The sequence below is a fragment of the Martes martes genome (assembly GCF_963455335.1).
Source record: "Martes martes genome assembly, chromosome: 9".
Classification (NCBI taxonomy): Eukaryota; Metazoa; Chordata; class Mammalia; order Carnivora; family Mustelidae; genus Martes; species Martes martes.
The window spans coordinates 104,929,892-104,955,121 of record NC_137896.1 but is presented as its reverse complement, the minus strand read 5'-3'; the positions used below and the strand labels follow the sequence as shown (position 1 = coordinate 104,955,121).

Here is a 25,230-nt window from a genome sequence, read left to right as displayed (position 1 = left end):
TAACAAAGACAGAATAGATGGAAATTCATTGAGAACTCTGTTTTATCCTCCTTTCTCCAGTAGCAGTAAACTAGTATCATTAACTATTGGTACCATGTGATGCAGACCTGTTTTTAATTTAAGGGTACATTTTTCTTGCAAAATGCTGTTTCTTTCAAGAATCATTGTCAGTTCAGAGGCGCTGTGTGGCATAGTCAGGTGTCTGACTCTTGGTTCTGACTCAGGTTCTGATCTCAGAGTCATGTGATTGAGCCCCATCATTAAAATTTTAAAGATTTGGAGCACCTGGGTGGCTCAGTGGGGTAAAGCCTCTGCCTTCGACTTGGGTCATGGTCCCGGGGTCCTGGGATCGAGCCCCATGTCGGGCTCTCTGGTCAGCAGGGGGCCTGCTTCCTCCCGCCCCACCCCCCCGCCTGCCTCTCTGCCTACTTGTGATCTCTCTCTCTGTCAAATAAAAAAAAAAAATCTTTGAAACTTTAAAGATTTTATTTGAGAGAGAGAGAGACTACATGAGAGAGCAAAAGCAGTGGGGAGGGGCAGAGGCAGAGGGAGAAGTAGACTCCTGGCTGAGCAGGGAGCCTGAAGAGGGCCTCCATCCCAGGACCCTGGGACCACAACCTGAGCCGAAGGGAGATGCTTAACCTACAGAGCCACCCAGGCGCCCCTGCATATTAAAATTTTAAAATAAACTTGTTTATTTTCTGATAGTGAAAGAGTTATAATTTATTGTTGAAATGTTGAAAATGCAGGAAGAGGCACGCACACAGGCACATACCCTTGTCATTCCTGCATTCAGCACCACTGACATTTGGGTGTGTCGTTCCTGCATTTCTCTTTTCTACTCTTAATGTGTACCATTGGACTGGGGCTGTGCATTGCCGGAAGTGCCCAAGAATGGCAGAGGCACTGCATTCCGTGTGTGGGGGACTTCCTCTCTCATTAAGTAGTGTTTACACTTTTTTTTTTCTTTTTAAGTAGTGCTTACTCTTCAGCGCCACTGGGATCATCTTTGCTCTTTCTAGGTTGGTTTGTTTTTAAATATTTGAGAAATGTGGTTGGAAAAGGAACAATGGAACAGCAGGAGGAGGGGAGGACCGTTAAATAAAGGCTGGAAAAATTCCATTCTTGAGAAGCTGACAGACATGCCTGATAAGTTTGATATATGTGAGGGAGCAGAATAAAACTAGAGTAAGAATATTTTGTCACTCAGAAACAGTGCTCATTCAAAAACAAATCCAAGTGTCACCACCCTGGAATAGGCAAAGATTTCCTGTGATCATGAAGGTACTACTCTTCTGTTTTCTTGAAGTTTGACTGTTTCACCTTTTGTATTTTTTTTTTAAAGATTTTATTTATTTATTTGACAGACAGAGATCACAAGTAGGCAGAGAGGCAGGCAGAGAGAGAGGGAGAAGCAGGCTCCCCGCTGAGCAGAGAGCCCGATGTGGGGCTCGATCCCAGGACCCTGGGATCATGACCTGAGCTGAAGGCAGAGGCTTTAACCCACCGAGCCACCCAGGCGCCCCACCTTTTGTATTTTTTAACCCCCCTTTAAAAAATAAAAAAAGTAGCGGTGCCTGGGTGGCTCACCGGGTTAATCCTCTGCCTTCAGCTCAGGTCATGATCTTAGAGTCCTGGGATCGAGCCCCTCATAGGGCTCTCTGCTCAGTGGGGAGCCTGCTTCCTCCTCTCTCTCTGCCTGCCTCTCTGCCTACTTGTGGTCTCTCTGTCAAATAAGTAAATAAAATATTTAAAAATAAATAAATAAATAAATAAGTTTTTTTTTTTTTTTAAAGTAAGTTCTGTACCCCGCAGGGGGCTCATACTCACGACCTGATCAAGAGTCTCATGCTCCACCAACTGAGCCAGCCAGGTGCCCCACCTTTTGTGTGTAAGTCTGTTTTATGTATATGGTGTGAAGAGGGGTCAGTCAGAAAACTAAGATTAAAAAGATACGTTTAGGGTGCCTAGGTGACTCAACCGGTTAAGCCTCCAACTCTTGGCTTTGGCTAGGTCATGATCTCAGCGTCGTGAGATTGAGCCTCGCTGGGTTCCGCACTGGGTGTGGAGCCAGCTTAAGATTCTCTCGCTCCCTCTCCCCTGCTCCCAAAAAAGAGATATCATTTACAGTGTTATCGAAAAGCATCAAATACCTAGAATAAATCTAAAGAAAGATGTATGAGAAACGGGAAAGGATGTGTAAAAACTACATAGAAACTACGAAGGATTGCTGACGGAATTAGGTAAGTGTGTGTAGATTGAGAAGCTGTTTCCAAAATTTATGAGAATGGGAAGGACCAAGAACATTGAAAGCAACAGTGTTTTCAGAGCTTTGTTAGACCTTTTCAAGGGCTTTATGAGATCGAAACGATTTTATAACAACAGTAACATGCTACTTGCCTTTTCCATGTGTTGATTTTGCAAAAGCTGTTGTGGGTAAACTCAACATGAACCAAGTCAGGGGCACTAAATTGTGCTAGAGTTGTCACTGTGTTCTTTACCTCTATGCATTTCCAGTAAATCAAACAAAAAACTAAAATGACAAGTTCCACTTAAGAATGTTCTTGACATGGGATGCCTGGGTGGTTCAGTTGGTTGAGCGGCTGCCTTCGGCTCAGGTCATGATCCCAGCGCCCTGGATCGAGTCCCACATAGGGCTCCTTGCTTGGCAGGGAGCCTGCTTCTCCCTCTGCCTCTGCCTACACTCTGTCTGCCTGTGCTCGCTCCCTCTCTCTAACAAATAAATAAATTTAAAGAAAAAAATTAAAAAAAAAAAAAAGGAATGTTCTTGACAAAATAGCACAATTTATTATTTTAATAAATTTCAATTCCTCCCTTTTTTTTATTTTTTTATTTTTTTATTTTTTAGGGGTGGGGCAGAGGGAGAGGGAGAGAGAAACACAAGCAGGCTGTGGACTGAGCGTGGAGCTGGATGCGGGGTGGATCTCACCACCCTGATACTACAACCTGGGGTGAAACCAAGAGTCAAAGGCTTAACCCACTGAGCCATCAAGGCTATTGTGTTCCAGAATTTTCATGAAATCTTTGAAACCGTTGTGGGTGATGGCCTCTTTTTTAATGATTTTAGGTTCTTTTATTTCTAACTCTCTTACTTTCATTTAAAGGCATCTCAGAAAAGAGGAGAAAAACATTTGAGCTTTGCCTGTCATTTAATTCATTATTATTCTGTTCAAACTCTAAAAGTAATACCCTCCCCCACATTAGAATGCTGTTAAACTTCTCTCAGGTCACTAAAAAAATACAGTTTACAGTATTGGGACTTGTCTCTCTGTGTCTTTTTGTCAAGTAGACTTATCAAACTGTTTTGGAAATGCGTTGTGACTCTGATAAGTTTTTTCACCAGTGAAAAAACATTTCCATCCATTTCCAAAAGTTGGAATTTGAAAAATTTTTTGATTCATGTTTTACCTAGAGCAAATAATATTTGAAGGTAACATTTTTCTTTAGGTGGTCATGCATATCAGAAACTAATGAATGAACTGAAAATGTGTATCTATAGAGTAGAGTTGTTTTTTTAAATAAAAAATGTTCCAGAGACTGCAAAGCTGTAGTTAATAGATGAGAGTTGATGGGAATAGATTGCCATAGTGAGTTTATGAATCGGCATGGTTGGGGGATAGTACATCCCTATGTGGTTTGAAGTAAACTGGCATCCAAAAGCAGTGGATAATAGAGCAAATTTGTTTTGTCATCAAGATCACAGAAAACTGATCTGCCCCCCTCCTTTTAAAAAATATAAACATTTGGTTGGAAGAACAAATACTGTTAAAATGTCTATACTGCCCATAATAATCTATAGATTTAATGCAGTCCCTATCAAAATACCAACAGTATTTTTCACAGAACTAGAACAAATATTCCTAAAATTTGTATGGAACTACCAGAAGACTTCAAACAGCAAAGCAATCTTGAAAAAGAAAAACTTAACTGGAAGTATCACAATTCCAAACTTCAAGTTATATTACAAAGCGGTAGTACTTAAAACAGTATGGTACTGGTATAAAAGTAGACACATAGATCAGTGGAGCAGACTAGAAAACCCAGAAATAAACCCATAATTATATGGTCAATTAATCTTTGACAAAGGAAGAACGAATATGCAGTGGGAGAAAGTCTTCTTCAACAAATGGTATTGGGAAAACTGGATAGCTAGCTACATGCAAAAGAACAAAATTGGACCATATTTTTTTACCATATACAAAAGAAAAAAACCCCACTAAAAATGAGTTAAAGACCTAAATGTGAGACCAGAAACCATAAAAATCATTGAAGACAGCACAGGCAATAATTTCTCTGACATCGGTTGTAACACAATTTTCCAAGATATATCTCCTGAGGCAAGAATAATAAAAGCAAAAATAAGCTATTTAGGGGGCACCTGTGTGGCTCAGTTGTAAAGCATCTGCCTTTGGCTCGGGTCGTGGTCCCGGGGTCCTGGGATTGAGCCCCATGTCGGGCTCCCTGCTCAGCAGGAAGACTGCTTCTCCCTCTCCCACTCCCCCTTGCTTGTGTTCCCTCTCTTGCTGTCTCTCTTTCTGTCAAATAAATAAATAAAATCTTAAAAAAAAAACAACAAATCTATTTAGGACTACATCAGAATAAGAAGTTTCTGTACAGTGAAGGAAAAAAATCAAAATTAAAAGGCATCCTACGGAATGGGAGAAGATATTTACAAATGACATATCCAATAAAGGATTAATATACAAAATATATGAAGAACTTATTCAGCTCAACACTGAAAAAATAGATAATCTGATGAAAAATGAGTAGAAGACATAAACAGACATTTCTCCAAAGAAGACATGTAGATGACCAACAGACACATAAAAAGATTTTGTTCAGCATCACTTATCATCAGGGAAATGCAAACTGAAACTATACTGTCAGAATGGTGAAAATTAAAAACTCAAGAAACAAGTGTTGGTGAAGATGTGGATAAAAGAGCAACCCCCTTGGGACACCTGAGTGGCTCAGTCTGTTAAGCATCTGCCTTCAGCTCAGGTCGTGATCCCAGGGTGCTGGGGTCAAGTCCTGTATTGTTGGGCTCCTTGCTCGGCAGGGAGCCTGCTTCTCCCTCTGCCTCTCCCCCAGCTTGTGTGCTCTCTCTCACTGATAAATAAAATCTTAAAAAACAAACAACAAAACAAACACTTCTCTCTTACAAAAAAAAAGGAAACCCTCTTGCATTGTTGGGAATGTGAACTGGTGCAGCCACTTTAGAAAACAGTATGTAGTTTCCTCAAACAATTAAAAATAGAAAAAAAAATTAAAAATACTCACTACTGGGTATTTACCCCCAAAATACAAAAACACAAATTCAAAGGGATACATGTACCCCTGTGTTTATTGCAGCATTGTTCACAATAGGCAAACTATGGAAGCAGCCCAAGATAGGTGAATGGATAAAGAAGATGTGGGTGTGTGCGTGCATGCATACACACAGGAACATTACTCAATCATAAAAAAGAATGAAATCTTGCCATTTGCAAAAAGGTGGATGGAGCTGGAGAATATAATGCTAACTGAAATAAGTCAGTCAGAGAAAAACAAATACCATATGATCTCACTCATATGTGGAATTTAAGAAACAAAACAAAAAAGCAGGGGCCCCTGGGTGGCTCAGTGGGTTAAAGCCGCTGCCTTCGGCTCGGGTCATGATCCCAGGGTCCTGGGATCGAGCCCCGTATCGGGCTCTCTGCTCAGCAGGGAGCCTGCTTCCTCCCTTCTCTCTCTGCCTGCCTCTCTGCCTACTTGTGATCTGTCTGTTAAATAAATAAAAAATCTTTAAAAACAAAACAAAACAAAACAAAACAAAAAAGCAAAGGAAAAAAAGAGACAAACCAAGAAATAGACTCTTTATATATGGAGAACAAACTGATAGTTACCAGAATGGGGTGGGGTAGGGGCATGAGTGAAATAGGGGATGGGAATTATAGCATTCACTTAGTCATAATGGAAAAAAAAATTTTTTTAATGTAAATAGGGGCGCCTGGGTGGCATAGTCGGTTAAACGTCTGACTCTTGGTTTCAGCTGAGGTCCTGATCTCAGGGTCATAAGATCAAGCCCCGAGTCAGGCTCCATGCTTAGCATAGAGTCTGCTTGGGACACTCTCTCCCTCTGGGGCACTTGGGTGGCTCAGTCATTAAGTGTCTGCCTTTGGCTCAGGCCCTGATCCCAGGGACCTGGCATTGAGCCCCGCATCGGGCTCCTTGCTCCGTGGGAAGCCTGTTTCTCCCCCTCCCACTCCCCCTGCTTGTGTTCCCTCTCTTGCTGTGTCTCTCTTTGTCAGATAAATAAAATCATAAAAAAATTATAAACATTTGGGGAGGATATGTAATATATTGACATGGCTCAAAATCATAGTATGGGGTTCAAAATCAAAATGTGGAGTACACAGTAAAATTTCTTGCTCCTATACAGCCCCCCAGCCTATCACTATTCCTAGGATCTTGTGTATACTTCTAGAAACATTTCATGTACATAGAAGCAATGAGGTGTATGTGTTTGTGTCTGTAGTAAGTAGTAGAGTAAATTATACACTTTTATATTACACGTTGTGAACATGCTATAAAGGCACCTGCTTATTTGAGTGTGTCTTTCCACAATAAGCTTTATTCAGTCAAAGCAAGGTTAACGTAATTGTAAACTGGGGGTTTGCAGATTCAGTGACATTTGTAATTGTGACAATTGTAAACTGGGGTTCCAGACTTAGTGACATTTCACTATACATTCAACTTGCCTTCATACAGGGCACACAAAGCAAAGCACAGTACAAAGTCACACAGCAGATAAGATACAGTAAGGGGTAAGAACTAAACAAACCAGATGTGAGTGCACAGTTGAGATGAGGTCTTGGTCCCATCCAGGTCAGCTCTTGGTGCTTACTGCTTATTAGGTTCGATCACTGGAGCATCTCTGTTGTGGTCAGAGATCAATCTGGCAGAGCTTTCAGGGGGCAGTTGCCTTTTTAATGCGCCCAGACAGGGATCAGCATCTAGAGAGTCTGTTTGCTGCAAAAGTCCTTCATTTTTAAAGGAGTATAGTCAGACTTGGGCCTTTGCAGGTCTCTTCTAGTTGTACTGATTATCAGCTCTCAGTTCTTCTAGGCTGTCTTGGCTTTGCGGGTTATCAGCTTTGGAAGCCATCAGCCCATGCTGGTTTCTGTGGTATCTGGTCTTAACTGTAATGCCCTTGGCTTTACATCATTGCTTGACATGAGTCACTGCTTGACGTGAGTGACTCCATCTTACTGTCTATGTTTTGGTTTTTAAATGAAATTATTTTGGTCATAATTCCATATCTGATAGTAAAGATCTGCTTCATTCTTTTCTGTAGCTGTTTTATATTTCTAATTTGTTTAATCCTAATTGACAAACACTTGGTTCATTTTAGTCTTTTGGTGTTAAAATGAATCCTGCAAAGAATAGACTTGTGCATGGGTCACTTCACAGTGTGATTTTGAGGAGATGTACAAAATAAATTATACCAAGTAAAATAGATGAGAATGTCCTAATTATGTTTTTTGGATTTTGTATTTATTTGTATTTCTGTGCAGGGAGATTCAAGTGAAAAAGGATTTGTGATTTGTTTTTTGTTTTATGGGTTGTTTTACTTTTTAGGGTTTTGTAATTTTTAAGTTTAAGTCTGTTAGGCCTTTTTTGTCATCTTTAGAGAAAACAACAACCAAAAATGTTAACTAAAGCTCTATGCCTAATGTGGGGGTTGAACTCACAACCCCACATGCTCTAGTGAGTGAATCAGCCAGGTTACCTGAGAAAACAAATTTTTTTAAAGATTTATTTATTTATTTATTTGATAGACAGAGATCACAAGTAGTCAGAGAGGCATGCAGAGAGAGAAAGGAAGGGAAGCAGGTTCCCTGCCGAGCAGAGAGCCTGATGCGGGGCTCGATCCCAGGACCCTGGGATCATGACCTAAGCCGAAGGCAGAGGCTTTAACCCACTGAGCCACCCAGGCGCCCCCTGAGAAAACAATTTATAAAAGACTTGTGTTTATTGAAAAATAGGTAGTGATGCTAACATAGAACTCCCTTAAATTTGCAGACTCTCTTCAGATTAGCTATTAATATTAAAGGAACTTATTTGGAATCTAAAAAAAGATTCTAATAAAAGAATTTTTCTTCCTGTACTAATTTTTATTATGCCGATGTTTTTATTTTAAGATGTTAGATTTTTGCGATTTTATTGCTATTTGTAAACAAAATTTTAATTAGCCAAAAGATTACTGTTGATGACTACAAGTAGTCCTGCTTAAGAAGCTAACACAAGAGGGGCGCCTACGGCTCAGTTGGTTAAGCATCTAGCTCTTGGTTTCAACTCAGGTTATGGTCTCGTGGGTCATGGGATCAAACCCCACATTGGGGGGGGTCTGCACTCAGCAGGGAGTCAGCTTGAAGATTCTCTCCTTCTGTCCCTCCCCCTGCTCACACTCTCATGATCACAGTCTCTCTAAAGTGAAATAAATCTAATAAAAAAAGGAAACTAATATAAGGAAGTTAATTACTTAGCATTCTTAAGCTCATAGTATTGCTTAGTAGAAGAAAGAGGAAAAATACAGTGAGAGAATATCATACCACAATTTAACATTTTAAAGTCTACGTGTTTAGCACACTTCTTGAATGTTGTCTTTGTATGGTATAATCTTTACCTTGAAATGATTATCCTGTGTGGGTTGAAATGTTTCCTTCTCTGACAAGAATCCCAGGGCAGAATGGGCTGGGTGAATCCCAGAATCCCACTGGGCCGGATGAAAGTATATTCTACATGTTGTCCCAAGCTCTGGTGTTCCACATGGTTATGAAAATGCCTGTGAGATTTTTTTGGTAATCAGAACAATTTGTCATACTGTGCTGGGAAAGAGGACCTTCCTGATACCTACTGACTTCTTTTGGACATTCTACTTTCTTCTAGCTATAAAAGGCAAAAGTGGGGGCACCTGGGTGGCTCAGTTGTTAAGCTTCTGCCCTTGGCTCGGGTCATGATCCCAACATCCTGGGATCGAGCCCCACATCGGGCTCCCTGCTCAGCAGGAGGCCTGCTTCTCCCTCTCCCATTCCCCCTGCTTGTGTTCCCTTTCTCGCTCTATCTCTCTCTATCAAATAAATAAATAAAATCTTTAAAAAAAAAAAAAGGCAAAAGTGGTACCAAGAGAAGGATCTTTTCTCCCCTTGAATTCCTGTTTTACAGTTTGTTTTGTATTTGTTATCAAATCTCCAGAATCATGGATTCAGGTTTTTTTGCTTTGGTTATCTCCATATGCCACAGAGAGAATGAGCTTTCCAAAACATTACTTGTCATTTTTCTTTGTAGAATCCATTGATCTGGGGAGCCTGGGTGGCTCCGTGGGTTAAGCCTTTGCCTTCAGCTCAGGTCATGATCTCAGGGTCCTGGGATCAAGCCCCACGTCAGGCTCTCTGCTCAGCAGGGAGCCTGCTTCCCCCTCTCTTTCTGCCTGCCTCTATGCCTACTTGTGATCTCTTTCTTTCTCTGTCAAATAAATAAATAAAATCTTAAAAAAAAAAAAAAAAGAGAATCCATTGATCTATCACATTAAACCCAGACTTCTCTTCTTGGCTTTTTATTCCTTTACCTTACCTACTCAAACACCTGTTCCAGGTTTTGTTTTGTTGGACTTCTTTAATTTTTATTTCCTAACATCTGTTAAAGCAATATTAACAGAAAATGTATCTTTGAATAGAAATATTTAAAGTCCAGATTTCTTTCTCTCTTTTTGGTCCTTTTTATAGTCTAAAGATATAAAATCAGATTTTTTCACTTTTGTTTTAGGGTCTTTCAGGTGTTTGTTTCTTAAGAAATGCATAAGAAAACTGGTTCCGGGGTGCCTGGGTGGCTCAGTCAGTTAAGCATCTGATTCTTGATTTTGGCTCAGGTCATGAGGTCTTGGGATCGGGCCCCACGTTGGGCTCTGTGCTCAGCACAGACTCTGCTTCAGATTCTTTCTCCCTCTCCCTCCCACTCACACTCTCTCTCAAATGAATAAAATCTTTAACTAAAGGAAGGGAGAGGGAGAGGGAGGGAGAAAGGAAGGAAGGAAGGAAGGAAAGAAGGAAGGAAGGGAAAGAAAGACTGGTTCATCAGCTCTAGAGCAGAGGTTCTCAGCCAGGGACAGTTTTGTCTCCTGGGGGTCATTCAGCAAAGTCTGAACAGTTTTCGTCGTCTCAGCTAGGTGTGGGGGTGCTACTATTGTCCAGTGGGTCAATGCCAGGAATACTGTTAAACACCCTGTGTACATAGGACAGCCTGCCACAGTGAAGAATTCCCTGGCTTCCTATGTTAATAATGCTAAGGTTGAGAAAACTTGGTGTAGACTCATGGTAAATAATCTTTGCTTCTTGGTATATGTATTAATTATACAAATTTATACACTTTGTTTAATTAGGATCTCCCTGTTTAGTTTAAATTTAAATTGTATTATTTTTAAAAGTCAAATATATGCATATAGTTATATAATAATATCCACGGCAGTCATAAGCCTAGTTCCCCCTCCACAGGCATTTTCAGCTTTTCTATGTGGCTTCTGTATTTATACCACTCTTACACTGCTACTGTTACTTTTTCAATTTTCTAAATCTCTCTCTACTCTCTCTTCTCTTTTCCTTTCCTTCATGTTCCCAATATATCACAACATTTTTTAAACTTAATAATCATTCATTGTATTTTATGAGCATGTAAGGATTCCCTGTGTATTCTTTCTTGTACAACCTTTTGTTTTCCTTGAACTTAATTGTTTTGCTATTCTTTTTGATGAGTCTTCTAAAATAGAAAAAATTCTTAGTCCTTGCTTATCTTGAAAATGTTTTCTGCACTTAGCCAGTGATTTGTTTAGGCATATAATTCTGCTTTGGAAATCATTTCATTAAGAATTTTGAATCTTTCCTTTAGTCCTGTTTAACTGTGTTGCTGTTGTGAAATGTAACTTTCTGAGAGCATTTTGGATCTTTGAACTTCGTTATTTTTTTGTTTGGTTGTCCATTGTATTCAGTGGATTAAATGCTGTGTAAAACTGTCTATTCGCTGAATTTCTAATCACAGAACCTAGCATTGTTTTTATATGAGAAGCTGTTCAGAATCCTGAGCAACTGTAAGACTCATAAGGCCATTGAGAAAAATGCCTTTTTAAAAAAGATTTATTGGGATGCCTGGGTGGCTCAGTGGGTTAAAGCCTCTGCCTTTGGCTCAGGTCATGATCCCAGGGTCCTGGGATCCAGCCCCGCATCAGGCTCTCTGCTCAGCAGGGAGCCTGCTTCCCCTTCTCTCTCTGCCTGTCTCTCTGACTACTTGTGGTCTCTGTCAAATAAATAAATAAAATCTTAAAAAAATAAATAAATAAAAATAAAAAAAGATTTATTTAGGGGCACCTGGGTGGTTCAGTCATTAAGTGTCTGCCTTCCACTTGGGTCATCCCAGGGTTCTGGGATCAAGCCCCGCATTGGGCTCCCTGCTCTGCAGGAAGCCTGCTTCTCCCTCTCGCACACCCCCACTCACGGGCTTGTGTTCCCTGTCTCACTGTCAAATAAATAAGAAATAAAATAAAATAAGAAATAGAAGGAAATTATTAAAAAAAAGATTTATTTATTTGAGAGAAAAGGGCATGTACAGTGTGTGTACACACTTGTGTCGGCGAGTGTGTGGGAGGGGCAGAGGAAGAGGGAGAATCTCATACAGACTCTCCCTGCTGAGCCTGGATTCCTCTGGGGGAACTTGATCTCACCACCCTGAAATCATGACCTGAGCCGAAATCAGGAGTTGGGTGCTTAACTCACTGAGTCACCCAAGTACCCTGAAAAATGCCTTTTTTTTAGTTTAAAAAAAAAAATTCTTTCATTGAACAAGAAGGGGTTTAGTCAGACCCTGCATCTCTGTACTAGTGGCTTTCAAGTTCACTGTGCTTAACGATCACCTGGTGATGCTTGTTTTCCATGTAGACTCCTTGATCCCTCCCCGAGATACTTGGATTCAGTAAATGTGACTGAGGATCATCTGGTGATACTTATCAACCAAATGGATTTCTTAACATTTTATTTTATTTTATTTTATTTTTTAATTTTTTTTCAAGATTTTATTTATTTATTTGACAGAGAGAGATCACAAGTAGGCAGAGAGGCAGACAGAGAGGAGGAAGCAGGCTCCCTGCTGGGCAGAGAGCCCGATGCGGGGCTCAATCCCAGGACCCTGGGATCATGACCTGAGCTGAAGGCAGAGGCTTTAATCCACTGAGCCACTCAGGTGCCCCCCAAATGGATTTCTTGATCCCTCTCCAGGATATTTGGCCTCAGTGAGTCTGGTGTGGCACTAAGATATTTGCATTTTCCTAAGCAGGGACCCTAGTCAAGCTGCAGTGCTATGAAACTGAGAGTCTTCAGGCAGTGGGGAAATGCATGCTCATTTCAACTTCCTCTTTTATTTATACAAATAGGGAGCATCTTTAAATAAAAGAAATATATAATTTGCACATTTTTACATGTGGTGTTCGAGTCTGTGGGATGATGCTGAACACCTGTTAAGCAGATAACAGACCGATCAGCACCTGCCGTTAGACATGGGACTGTGTTGTGTCATAATTATTGATTCACATGTCTGTCTGTCCCAGCACACTGCGCAGTCTCTGAAGCAGGACAGAGGATGTTTTTAAAAACCTTTTTCAGTGATCTGTGGGAAAGTGTGTTGTCTCTGGAAATTCTGTGTTGCCGTATAGTTCCCCATAGAAGAGTGGTATGAATAATGATATAGGCCTGCGGTGATCTTTCTTTGTGTTAAGGTCTTTAATGAGTTTTGTATTTATATCATCATCTTTGGATAACTTTATTCCTTAAGGACTAAAGAGTGGTGGAAGAGAACAATTAGGATCATTACTTGAGATTCAGCATCGACCAACTGGGTTATCTATATAACAGTTTGCTAATAGTTCCTTTGGTTTGGTGTAGTCTTAAAATTTGTCATATTTTTTTCTGTGAGCCAAGATTTGTTCAGCATAAAGGAAACCAGCACTTTAAGTCTCTTTTTAAACTACTTTTATCAACAACTCTTGGCGTGGTAGCACATGTGTTAATTACATATTCATATTTACTTCATAAAATAATTCTGACTCAACCTCCTGCTTTGTTAGCTGTTAGTATATGTACTTGAATATTTTAAGTGTCAGATTTTCGTTTTTAATTTGGCAGAAAATACGTAGCTACAGTAAAGAAAATTTAAAAATGAAAATCACCTATTATTTTTTCATCTTTGCATAAAAGCTACATTCTTCCAAATAATTTATATTTTAGATTGGCTGGGTGTCCTCTTGATTTTGTAATCATGTCCTATCTCTAAAACAGTATCTAATCAGCATTTCCTTATCTCTTAATGTAATTATGAAAATAATGGTTTGATGATTCTGTTTAAATCATCTTGTCATTTCAGATGGTATGGAGGAGACTAATGCTGTATTGTTTGTATGAATTTTCAGTGTCAGTTAACCCTTAACATCCGAATGGCTCTTAAAGAAAGTGGTATCTCTTAAAACAACATTCAGCTTCCATTAAAAAAAAAACAAAAAACACCCAACTTAGAGAACTATAAAAACCCAGAATTTATTTCTTCTAAGTGATTAAGTATTAAATGTTGGAAATACTGCTCTTTCAGCTGTTAGAGAGGCAAAAAAAAAGAAACTGAAGCCTATTTTTGGAAAGCCCATTTGGTCTGTAAGCACGCTGCACGCGTGAGGCGCGCACGTCCACAGGTCACAGAACTTCTGTGGCAGCTGTAGATGTGCAAACCTCAGCAGAGCAGTTTCCCTGCCCGTAATTCTGTCCTTCCTAAGGGCCTGTCAGGTAATTGTTGACTGTGAGTGTTGTTATGTGCTCTGAAGTAATCATGTTAATTTTTCTTCTTCAGTAATATGCACGAATAAAATTAGAAAAACCAAAAACCTTTATAACTCTCGCTAACCAAATTAGAGACTTGACAGGATAATATGGAAAGAACACATGCTCTCAGAAGTCTTTTGAAGTGATATTAACTAGAGCTGATTACCAGAAAAAGATGTTTTTATGAGGAGAAATTTTTTTAAATCTGAGGAATGTACATTTGCAAAATGTTTAGTAAACTGTGATTGTTGATCTGTGTGTGAGCATTCTGCATTTTATTTTGCTTTTGGTAATTTTTTCCTTTCAGTTGTTTTCCACTCTGATATTCCAACAGCCTGCTCTTCCAGCTTCCCATTCGACGTATATGTGATGCGTTTGGGTTTTGCTCATCATTTTGTGGGTTGCAAGCAGTGACTTCTGTTTACAAAATCAAATGACATTATGACATTTAAAAAAATATTTTGTGCGTCCTGACCAATTATCTGTAACCTGTATCAAAACTCTCCTGTCAAATTTGTGGCTCCACAGAATTTTTCACACTAGTGAGGATAATTATATACGTGTTTGTAATAAATGCCCTTACCTGGGTAACCTTAATTTTTCTCAAGTCTAGACAAGTCTTTTCTTTCCTTTTTTTTTAATAGACATTCACTTTCAAACTTACACCCAGGGCTATATGATCAAAGGTAAATGCCATCAGCCTTCAAGTTCTGTAAATCTGTAGATCTTTTATTTTGCCCTTTACTTTATAGCAGTATCTTTAAATTTTAACTAGGCTTTAGAGCAGTGTCAATAAAGGTTAGTTAGTTAATCTTGATATGAATGTTTATTATTTTTAGGTTCTCATATGCAGTGGCTACTTAAAAAAATCCAAAGATTATTTTAGGTACCGGTTTGCACAGTGAAGTCTTATCTAAAGTCTTTGTATAAAATCGCCTCATATTAACTCTTTATAGATTCAGAAACTCACTTCTGATCAGAAGCTTTCATTGTACTCCTTTTTTTTTTCTTTAATAATTAGGAAATACCTATCAAGTGTTTTATGTTATAAAGATTTACTGCCTAACACAGTTCCTTCCACAGGTTTGCCTTGCAGTAAATGTCTACAGATAGTCCTGGTTTTTTGTTTTTTTTTTTTAGTTTACGCAACACCAGGATTGTATAGCAAGTCTAAGTATATACATATATGTATATTCCTAACTGCCATCTAGTTTCTTAGTATCAACTTTACATTCTGTGTATTCTTAATTTTGTATATTTCATCACCATGAAGGTGATGTGGCTTTTCTTACATTTATCCACTTTTTCCCTCTTTCAACAGGGGAAAATGCAGTGTTGCCCTTCTGAATGAGACAGAGTCAGTATTGTCGTATCTTGATAAAGAGGTAATTCACAACTACACTTGTTTTGTGTTTTTATTCCCCCTTGATTTCACATGAACCCCATACCTCTGAGTTTATTTCTTCTTGCACCAAGTTATTGCACTGGGAGAGCAGCGTTATATAAAAGTATAATGACTAGAATACATTTAGATAATTTGATTTTTCTGGTTAACTGAGATAACATTTGGCAAAAACTTCTGGTGTCTGGTTTTTTTCGGTTGGTAATGAAAGGCTTTATACAGTATGATGATTTAGTTGGTAGTAGAAGAACTGTTTTTGGCTTTATGAAATAAGTGACTTCTGTATACTTGGTACTCCTCCCTGTTTTTTTGTTTTTGTTGTTTTTCAAATAAACAGTTTTCATTTTAGACTTTTTCCAGATGAGATCTTAACTCGTGGTCTGCTTTCTTTCCTAAAATCCCAATAAACTTTGTCAACTAAAAATGTTTCTTTCTGTAAACTTCATTAAGAAACATTTTAAACATTTTTTTAACAAGTTGAATGAGAGCATATGGTTCATTGGAGGGAGGAAATTCCTCTAAACAGAATAGTCTACAATGGGAAAATTTTTACTGTTAATGTTTTAGTATTTAACCTTTATAATTTCATTTATAATTTAACCTTTATAATTTCATGGTGTTTTGTTTTCTCAAATCTTTATTTTTGTATGTATGTGTGTGTGTATCTGTGTGTATATGTACTTTATATATGTGTGTATATGCTTTTAAACAATTAAAGGGGAGTGCCTGGGTGGCTCAGTCATTAGGCATCTACCTTCGGCTCAGGTCATGATACCAGGGTTCTGAGGTGGAGCCCCGCATTGGGCTCCCTGCTCATCGGGGAGCCTGCTTCTCCCTCTCCCACTTCCCTTGCTTGTGTTCCCTCTCTCACTGTGTCTGTCAAATAAATAAATAAAATCTTAAAAAAAAAAAAAAGAATTAAAGGGATATATTTTCTGTGAAAACTTTTTTATTATACTTAAAATATTGCTTAAAATTTAAAAAGTACTTAAAATATACTTTAAATAATTATACTTAATATGTATACTTAAAATATTGTCCCCTCATCTCAAATGAAGAATACATAACTGCAAAAGATGTTGCAGACAGGTAGAACTATTGTACATTAGAAAATCTAATAGAGAAAACTAAGAGAAAGTAAATACTCAAGGCAGAAACAAGATTGATAGTCTTTATAACTTATACATGGGAAATTTAGAAAAGAATGTAGCAGTGTTTTTCAGTCAACATATGGATAACTGTATGGAGAAAGATAATGCTCAGAAATTAGCATTAGTTCACAAAAGCAGAAATAAAAGGAAAAAACACTGAGTACATTTCAGTGTATTTTACTGGTGTATTTGGCTGTTAAGACAGTGTAATTTTTTAATTTCTAATTTTTAAAGAAGCTTTATTTTTAAGTAATCTCCACACCCAACGTGGGCCTTGAACCTACAACCCTAGGATCAAGAGTCACATGCATGGTCCACTGATTGAGCCAGTGAGGTGCCCCAACAGTGTGATTTTTTAAAAAGTGGTATTTTTGCCTTCAAATTTGTCATTAGTAATATCTATGTGCTAAGGATTGTAGGAGATGAAAATTTGCAAAGGACTTTAGGATTTTTTTCCTGTCCATTTGATTTTTAAGCACTTGGTCCTGTATCAATCTTTGAGAAAGGAACTGACGTCTCTGGCACTGTATTTGAGGAAAACTTTTTTTATTCAGAGAGAGCAGTTTAGTAAAAATAAAACTGCTTACGTTATATTCTTTTTTCAATTTGAAAAACACTTTATTCTTTTTTTTTTCTTCTTTATCTGTTATAAGACCATCCTTGAGAAAATCTGGTTTTTAAAATATTGAAATTGGCATATTTGAGGATGGTAACTCAAAGGACAACTTTCTAATCACGATTTTTTATTCGTTGAAAAATTACATTTACATTTTAAACAATTTTCCATATCAGGCAGGACATATAAATTTAAGGAATTTTTTTTTTCTTTTAGAGAGAGAGAGCGCATGTGAGCGAGCACAGGTAGGGAGAGGGAAATAGGGAGAGGTAAAGGGAGAGAGAATCTTAAACAGACTCCTGGCTTAGCACAGAGCCCAACATGGGGCTCGATCTCATGACCCTGAGATCATGACCTGAGCTAAAATCAAGAGTCGGTTGCTTACCTGATGGAGCCACCCAGGTGCCCCAAATTTAAGGAGTCTGAAGCAACCTGGGTGGCCCAAAATAATAATTTCATCTCATTTTACTGACAAGTATGACAGAATCCTATTTTTATAGAATCCTTTGCTGACATATTTTACAGAATAAAAGTGACCAGAGGTGTGTCCTCTTTTGAAGTCAATGGTGTGCCAGTGGCAGTAGCTTTAGTTCTCTACTAACACTCTGTTGCTCCTGTCTTCAGAGACACGTAATTCTGATTATGTATTAATCAACCTGTCAACCTATTAAGCAGGTTGATTTATATATTCTGCAGATTTTTCTTTTCCCTAGGTAGTACTTTTATATGCATAAATTGTCACATTGTTGTGTCTTCTTAGCAATTTTATTGTTTAAGCTTTTCTTCTGACAGTGACCCATGTCACCTTGTTTTGTTTTCTCCTTTCCCTTTATCACGGTCTGTAAGATCCCCAGAGGAGAAAGCTTTACAGTCTGGCAGGTATCTCTTACTTGCAGCCTGCTCACCAGGGTCGTGGTAAAATGCGGATGCTAGAAACAGGCCCCTCTAAGATATAAAGCAGAGAGTCATGCAGTAGATGACCCCCAGAGTCCTAATAGGGAGCAGGGACAAGACTTTATAAGACATCTGGTGGTTTTGCGGAATTCAGCAAAGGCCTGGTGCTTGGTCATTTTATCCTTTAGGCTCGGTCAGTAGGGCCGTTTTGCATTCTAAAGGACCTCGGGAGCTGGCTTTGGCAGCACATACACTAAAATTAGAACGATACTGAGAAGATTAGCATGGTCCCTGTGCAATAATGACAGGCAAATTTGTGAAGTGTTCCATATTTTGTGAAGAAAGGGGCAGGTGGGAAGGAACTTGGAAAGTTAGTGGGTATGCTGGTAGTGGTAGGTATAGTTATGTTTATACGCCTATTTATATGTAAATATGAGTGCTTCAGGATTTAAAGGAGAGCTGCAGAATTGGAATTAATACATGTTTAAATAATGCAATGTGACATTTTAATGAGTAAACTGCATTTAAGCTCAACTCTTCTAAACTTTATTTAATGTGAGATGTGTATGCATTTTAACATTTTGATAAAATGTGGACGGACACTTTAAAAGTAAGGGTGCCAGGTGTCCTCATTGTTCGGTATGGGCTTTAGAGATTGAAATACGATTTCTGGAGTCTTACTTGACTTACAGCTTAGCTTTGCTAGCTTTCCAGAATCTTGTTTTAGAACGGTTAAATGGTTTTCTTTTAGACTAAAACAAACAACAAAACTTGATAGTCTACCTTTATTGTAAGCTGTTTATTTTTGCTTGATTTAATTTTACGCTATTTTATATGATGACAGTAACATCATTTTCTTCTTCAAGACCTATGAATTTATTCACCAAAATGAAATCTTACGTACTTTCTGAAATTTTATGGTTTCTTTATGGCGACATTGGCCTTATTGCTGCATAAAAAGTAGAAGGAATTAAGTTTACCTAAATATTTTCTGTCATTTTTTTTTTCAGGACACCTTTTTCTACTCATTGGTCTATGACCCTTCAGTGAAAACACTGTTAGCTGACAAAGGTGAAATCAGAGTGGGGCCTAGATATCAAGCAGACATTCCAGAGATGCTCTTAGAAGGTATGTTTTCCTTCGGGTTTCAAGTCCTATGAAAACAAATATGTCTTGAAACTCAAATATCCTTTTCCTCATCTGGGAAAGAAGACTTTTAGGCTGAAGTTTAAATGTTATAAGTTCTTCCACTTGTAGAAATACAACAAATAGCAACAGAAAATAATTTGAGGAGTTGTTTATTTATTTTACATTTTTATGAGTCTTCTGGCTGTGTTTTCCTTTAATTTAATTTTATTATATTTTATTTTTTTAAGTAGACTCCATGCCCAGTGTGGAGCACAACATGGGCCTTGAACTCACGACCCTGAAATCAAGAGGGTCTGACACTTAACCAGCTGAGCCACCAGGTGCCCCATGCTTTTCCTTTTAAATGCAACTTTAAGAATGTTCATATTGTTGAACTTGTGTCTTAATGTGACACATCCACGCCTTGAGGTCCTGAATGCCCCTAAGTCATCTGTCTGAGGTGGCCTGGAATCTAGTGAACAGTTACATTTTGGGATTTGGGCTAATCTGGGGTAGTTTATGTACTGGAGAGAGGATTCAGAGCTTTACATTTTAAAAACAACTTAGGACATAACTTCCTTTCTCCTCTTATAACTGTACACTTAAAATCTTTACTTTCTGATTTTAAAGGTAAAACATTCTTCAGACATAGCAATATATGATGTAGGAAACGAACACCATCCCCTTTCCTTCACTGCAAACACCCGTTTCATGCCTGTGGTTGTTTCGGGTGTATTCGAGCTGGCCTGCCCCCCCCTCCCCCCCCAGGACTGGTCCAGGACTGGACATGTTGCATGTGATCTTCTGGAGCTGCTCTTCTCCATTCAGTTTATCTTTCTTTAGCACCTTCTCACAGGAGTAATGTGACTTTTATTTTTTTCAGTGACCCTACAGGTCTTATATTTGCCCGGATGTACTATCATTCCCTCTTCCAGTCCCCTGTTGATAGATTGTTAGGTATTTACATTTTTCTGTGCTACAAATTGATGCTGCTAGAAAACTTACACATATATTTGTGCTGTATAAATATTTTTTCAAGCATAACTTCTTGGAAGTGAGATGGTATATACATTTTACATACTGAAAATGCTCCTCTGTTCTTCCAGAAGGCCGTGTTACTGTACGTTTGAAAGAACCAGGTGCTTTCGCCAACCCTGATTGTGAAGGATTTTTTTCACCTTCCATCCCCCCCCACCCCCGACATTTTGATGTGTCATTGTCTTAGGGGTTTTTTGTTTTGTTTTGAAGTTGAGATTATACTTGCCTTAGTTATTTTTAGCTCTCCTTCTTTAAATTTCTTGTGCTTTTTCTCCATGGTTATTTATTTTTTTATGTATTGGCAAGAATTTTTTGACTATTAAAGGTAAGTAAACACAGAAGTATTTACCTTTGTCTATAAATATTACAGATACCCTCCCCCCACATACACTTAATTATTTCATTAAAATTTAATAGTGATTTTAAATTTAAATCTTTAATATTTTTTTGTCATACAGAAATTTAGAATTTATTAGTCTTTTCCTTTAAGGCATTTTATGATGTGCATTCTTCACAGAAAGGCCTCCACTTTTGCTTTTGCCCTCTGATTATTAAAACATCTGAGTTCGGGGCACCTGGGTGGCTCAGTGGGTTAAGCCTCTGCCTTGGGCTCAGGTCATGATCTCAGGGTCCTGGGATTGAACCCTGCATTGGAGCATTGGACTCTCTGCTCAGCGGCAAGCCTGCTTCTCCCCCCACCCCCCTGCCTGCCCCTCTGCCTACTTGTGATCTCTATCTCTGTCAAATAAATAAATAAAATCTTAAAAAAAAAATCTGAGTTCTTCCAGGGCGCCTGGCTGGCTCAGAAGTGTGTGACTCTTGATCTCAGGATTGTGGGTTCGAGCCCCATGTTGGGTGTAGAGATTTTAAAATAAACTTTAAACAAAAATTAAACAGAACAAAACAAGAGTTCTTCCATTGGTTCTTCTCCCTTTTTATCTTGCCATACTTTTAAGAAAATGTACACAGAAAAGTTAAATCAACAGATACTCAAGATAGAGTTTGTGAACTGGAGTACACATTGGTGTCAGTAATGCCAGGCTACAGACATCTTTGTTCTCATGAACTTAAATACCAGGAAAGGTCAGTCAATAAAGATTAAGCTCAAAGGAAAGAACTCTGTGTCTGTGCTCACCTGTGTTTGAAAATGATTTTGAACAGACTGGGATTAGTGAACCAGTTTATTATAGGTTCGAGAAATTACATTTAATTGGCATTCTTATCTGTGTAAATCAACTTATCTTCCAGAAGTAGTTTTTATGTTTTTAGTCCTTAATGTTTGATGTTAGACTTATATCACTGTACCTAAGTGTTCACTAAATATTATTTTATTTTTTTAAAAACTTGATTTTTAAATTTCACAAACAGTGCTGTAATGCAAATAATGGATTATTGTATACTCTAGATATAAGTGGCAAAGTAGATTTGCTGAGTCATAGGGCTTATGTGTTTGAAATTTTATACAAAATGCCAAATTGTCTTCCAGGTAGTCATTTACAGGTGGGTAGTCATTTACAGGTGGGGTTTTTTCCCCTTGTTTTAATTAAGGTGTAATTTATATGTAGTACATCCCACCCTTTTTAGTGTACAGTTCTGTACAGAAGTATATGCTCCCAGTGAGGTAGTTCACCAAGTCCATCTCTGCACAGGCCAAATGCCAGCAAGGTCCCTTGTGCCCATGTGTGTATGGCACCCAGCCCAAATCCTGCATCCCCTAAGCAGCTTTTGTCACTCTTCCCTGAATGCTCATCCCTCCCATCTTTGAACTGTGCAGATGTTATCTTTTATACTATTTTTTATTATTTGACTTTAGAAATTTTAAAATCAATACCTGAGCTGTTGATTGTGTGGTTTTCCCTTAAGCACTGAGCATAAGCCTTGATGTATAGAAAGCCTGGAATGTTTTTTTAAAGATTTTATTTTATTTTTAAATTATTTTTATTAATATATAAGTATTATTTGCCCCAGGGGTACAGGTCTGTGAAGCCTGGAAATTTTTGAGTATTGCTCATGGATAAATGCTAAACCAAGTAATGAAGTTCGTATGTTTCAAGTAACAGTGGGCAGAAGAATCAGATCATAGAATCTCACAAAACCCCATTTATCTGGAAGACTATTTAAATAAGGTATTTATGAGGTGCCTGGGTAGCTCAGTCGTTAAGTGTCTGCCTTCAGCTCAGGGCATGATCTCAGGGTCCTAGGATCGAGCCCCACATGGGGCTCCCTGCTTAGCGGGAAGACTGCATCCCCCTCTCCCACTCTTCCTGCTCGTGTGTTCCCTCTCTCACCATGTCTCTCTCTGCCAAATAAATAAATAAAATCTTTAAAAATAAATAAATAAATAAATATGGCATTTACCCCTGAAAAGTGTCAAAGCTGGTTAAAGCTATGTAATTTGGAAAGCATATCTACCTAGATCAGCATTTTAAAAGATGATTTTAGGAAACAAAATGATACATAAAATGTAAACATTTATTCTACAGTTCCCAAAACGGACTTGAAGTTCTTCTGGATAAGAGGAATGATTCTTAACAGCTTATGGCATTTGGGGAGTTAACTGACAAAGGCATACTTTGTATTTAGAAAATGTGATTGAGTGTTCATTTAATGTAATAGATCTTTTATAGTTCTTTAACAAGTATTAATTACCTTTAACATAGTGTTTCTCCTGGCAGTCTTCTGGGTGGGTGGTTTATAAACTTTATTTAGGTAATAGAACACTTTCTTCTAATGAAACACTACACAGTATGACCTTAAATAAAATAAGAAAAGCAGCTTGTTGTGGGTGAGGTAGAAGAGAAGGCCCCATTGGATCTCCTGAGATACCCCAGTGAGCCTTAGGGTTAAGAGAAGGACACGCTGAAGGCCGCTGTTCAGTACTCCACTCTTAGAGTCCTGTCTCTTCAGCACATAGAGAAGCCACTCAGAAGTGCGTAGGATGAAGTCCCTTTGCAACATAGCATAACAATGGCGCTCCACTAGATTCCTGTTGCAAATAATAGGAATTGTGGTAGAAAATGCAATTATACTGAAATCAAAAAGTAGTAGTTCCTCAGATCATTCCTCCTTGCCTGCTGTCAAACAGCATTACTAATTTAATGTGTTCTCCCTGTTTGTTACCTATCATATTGAGATCCATGAAATTATATTCAGTGTTTAATTGTGTGACAGATCCAACTTTATCTGTCTCTTATCACATGTTTTATGGTAGGGTAAGTTTCCCCTCATTGTTCTTTAAAATTTCCTGTGTGTGTGTGTGTGTGTGTGTGTGTGTATAAGGGTGGGGAGGTGTCTCATCTCAAAGATATTTTTTCGACTGTTGATTTTTTTTTTATCAGTTAGTTAAATACTTCCTTCTCAGATTTCATTAGAATTCTGATTGAAATTGTATTAATATTTTCTATTACTTTGGGAGGTGACTGGTCATTTCATAATATTGAGTCTGTTCCTGTGGGTCTGTGGGGGTCTGTTTTGAGGTTTTTATTCTGTCTGACTGGTTTGTTTGTCAATGTTCTAGGAACTTACTGGTTTAATTATAGTGACTTTGTATGTGTGGTAATACCTGGTGAGGCTAATCCTCCTCTTATTTTCCCGAATAAACTTTATTATCAGCTTGAATCTTCCTTACTATGTTTATTGGCATTTCAGTTAATTTTTAAGTTAATTTAGGGAGAACAGACTTTTGATGGTTTTGAAAAATCTTAATTAGAAACAAGGGATGTCTTTTTCTTTGTTCAAGGCTACTTCTGGATCTTGTGGTTTTGTTTTGTTTTTCTTAGTATAGATTCAGTCATATAGATTTTATACATTTCTTGTTAAGTTTATTTTTAAGTTTATAATTTGTTAGCTGTAAGTATACATTTTTAACAAAGAAAAACACCATATTTTTCATCATAAATGAAGAAATCACTTTGGATTTCTATTTCAGCCTAAAGCAGTTAGCATATCCAACATGTTTCATTTCACTTGTAATCAGGCAACTAATTAGATGCAAGATTTAAAGAACCCCCTTCTGTTTTGTAACTAATATATTTTCAGGGGAGAAGGGTGTAGGGTGGCAAATAGGTCACCAACAGTTAAACCACTCTTGGAAAACATGGACAGTACCATCATAGAAATTCCTATCGTCGCTAGTACCTGTTTGCAGGGAAGTTAAGTAGTAGAAAATATCATACTCAAGAACAGATATTTAGGACTTGTTGCAGTCTGGGTTTACTAACCCTTTTGATACTCTTGAGTGGGTACGTTTTGACCAGTGGCCAGATTCCGATTTGCACTGGCATGGAATATAGAACTTGAATTACTATCTGAGTAGGTGGCAGCATCAGCACCATGCCAGAATATATGACAGGCTTGCTTTGTTTGTGAATGTGTCTTGATGGATTCTAAGACATTGTTGTGGCATTTGTCTTGCTAGCGAATAAATCTTTTTGTAGCTTCAGAATTTTAAAATTTACTTATGACTACCCACCACCTAACAAACTCTTGAGATCTGGAAAGATCGGTATATAGTTTGCAAAAGAAGGTGAAAGTTTCTTTGAGATTTTAAATCTTTTACTGAGTTTGAATAAACCACCTAGAGAACTTTCCATTGAAAAAGATGTGCTCTTGGGGAGTTTTGCTTTATTTCTTCACTGTATTGTTTCACTGTAATACTGAAATTTTAAGAAAAGTCCGTTTATGTATTAATTTAAAATTGGAACTGCAGAAATGTACTATAACATTAATAAACTAAAATGACTGGATTTACAGATTTGTGTAAAACCTGGCAGAAATCAGTTTAGCCGAGTAACGTGGGGAAAACTAACTCCTCGAAGTTCCCATTTTCTCCTCCTTAATGGTAGTGTATGTGCACACATCCTAGTGCTGTGAGGATCCCAGGAAGTAATTCTAATTCTGTAAAGCATTTTGCATGGCTCCTGACTGTCCCTGTTCACTGTTGCAGTTGCTTCTCCGCTGACCCCCACTGCCTACTGCTACTGATTAAATAACTCTTGGGGATTTGGGGAGGTAGCTGTCTTTGAGAATTAAAGTAGTATAGTCTCTTCTGCTATCATATTCACTTTTTTTGAAACTTGAATTAGTTCATCT

At 38.1% G+C, this 25,230-nt stretch overlaps 1 protein-coding gene across 1 annotated transcript in view; it reads left to right on the top strand.

The window, feature by feature from the left end:
* MTA3 (metastasis associated 1 family member 3) overlaps window positions 1-25,230 on the top strand; it is a gene marked incomplete at its 5' end in the record, with an annotated part of 159,497 nt that overhangs the window by 60,605 nt on the left and 73,662 nt on the right. Inside the window, 2 exons of the mRNA XM_080814128.1 lie at window positions 15,232-15,295; window positions 18,984-19,101. Of these exons, the coding sequence (XP_080670254.1) occupies window positions 15,232-15,295; window positions 18,984-19,101 (182 nt within the window). The remainder of the gene's footprint in view (window positions 1-15,231; window positions 15,296-18,983; window positions 19,102-25,230) is intronic.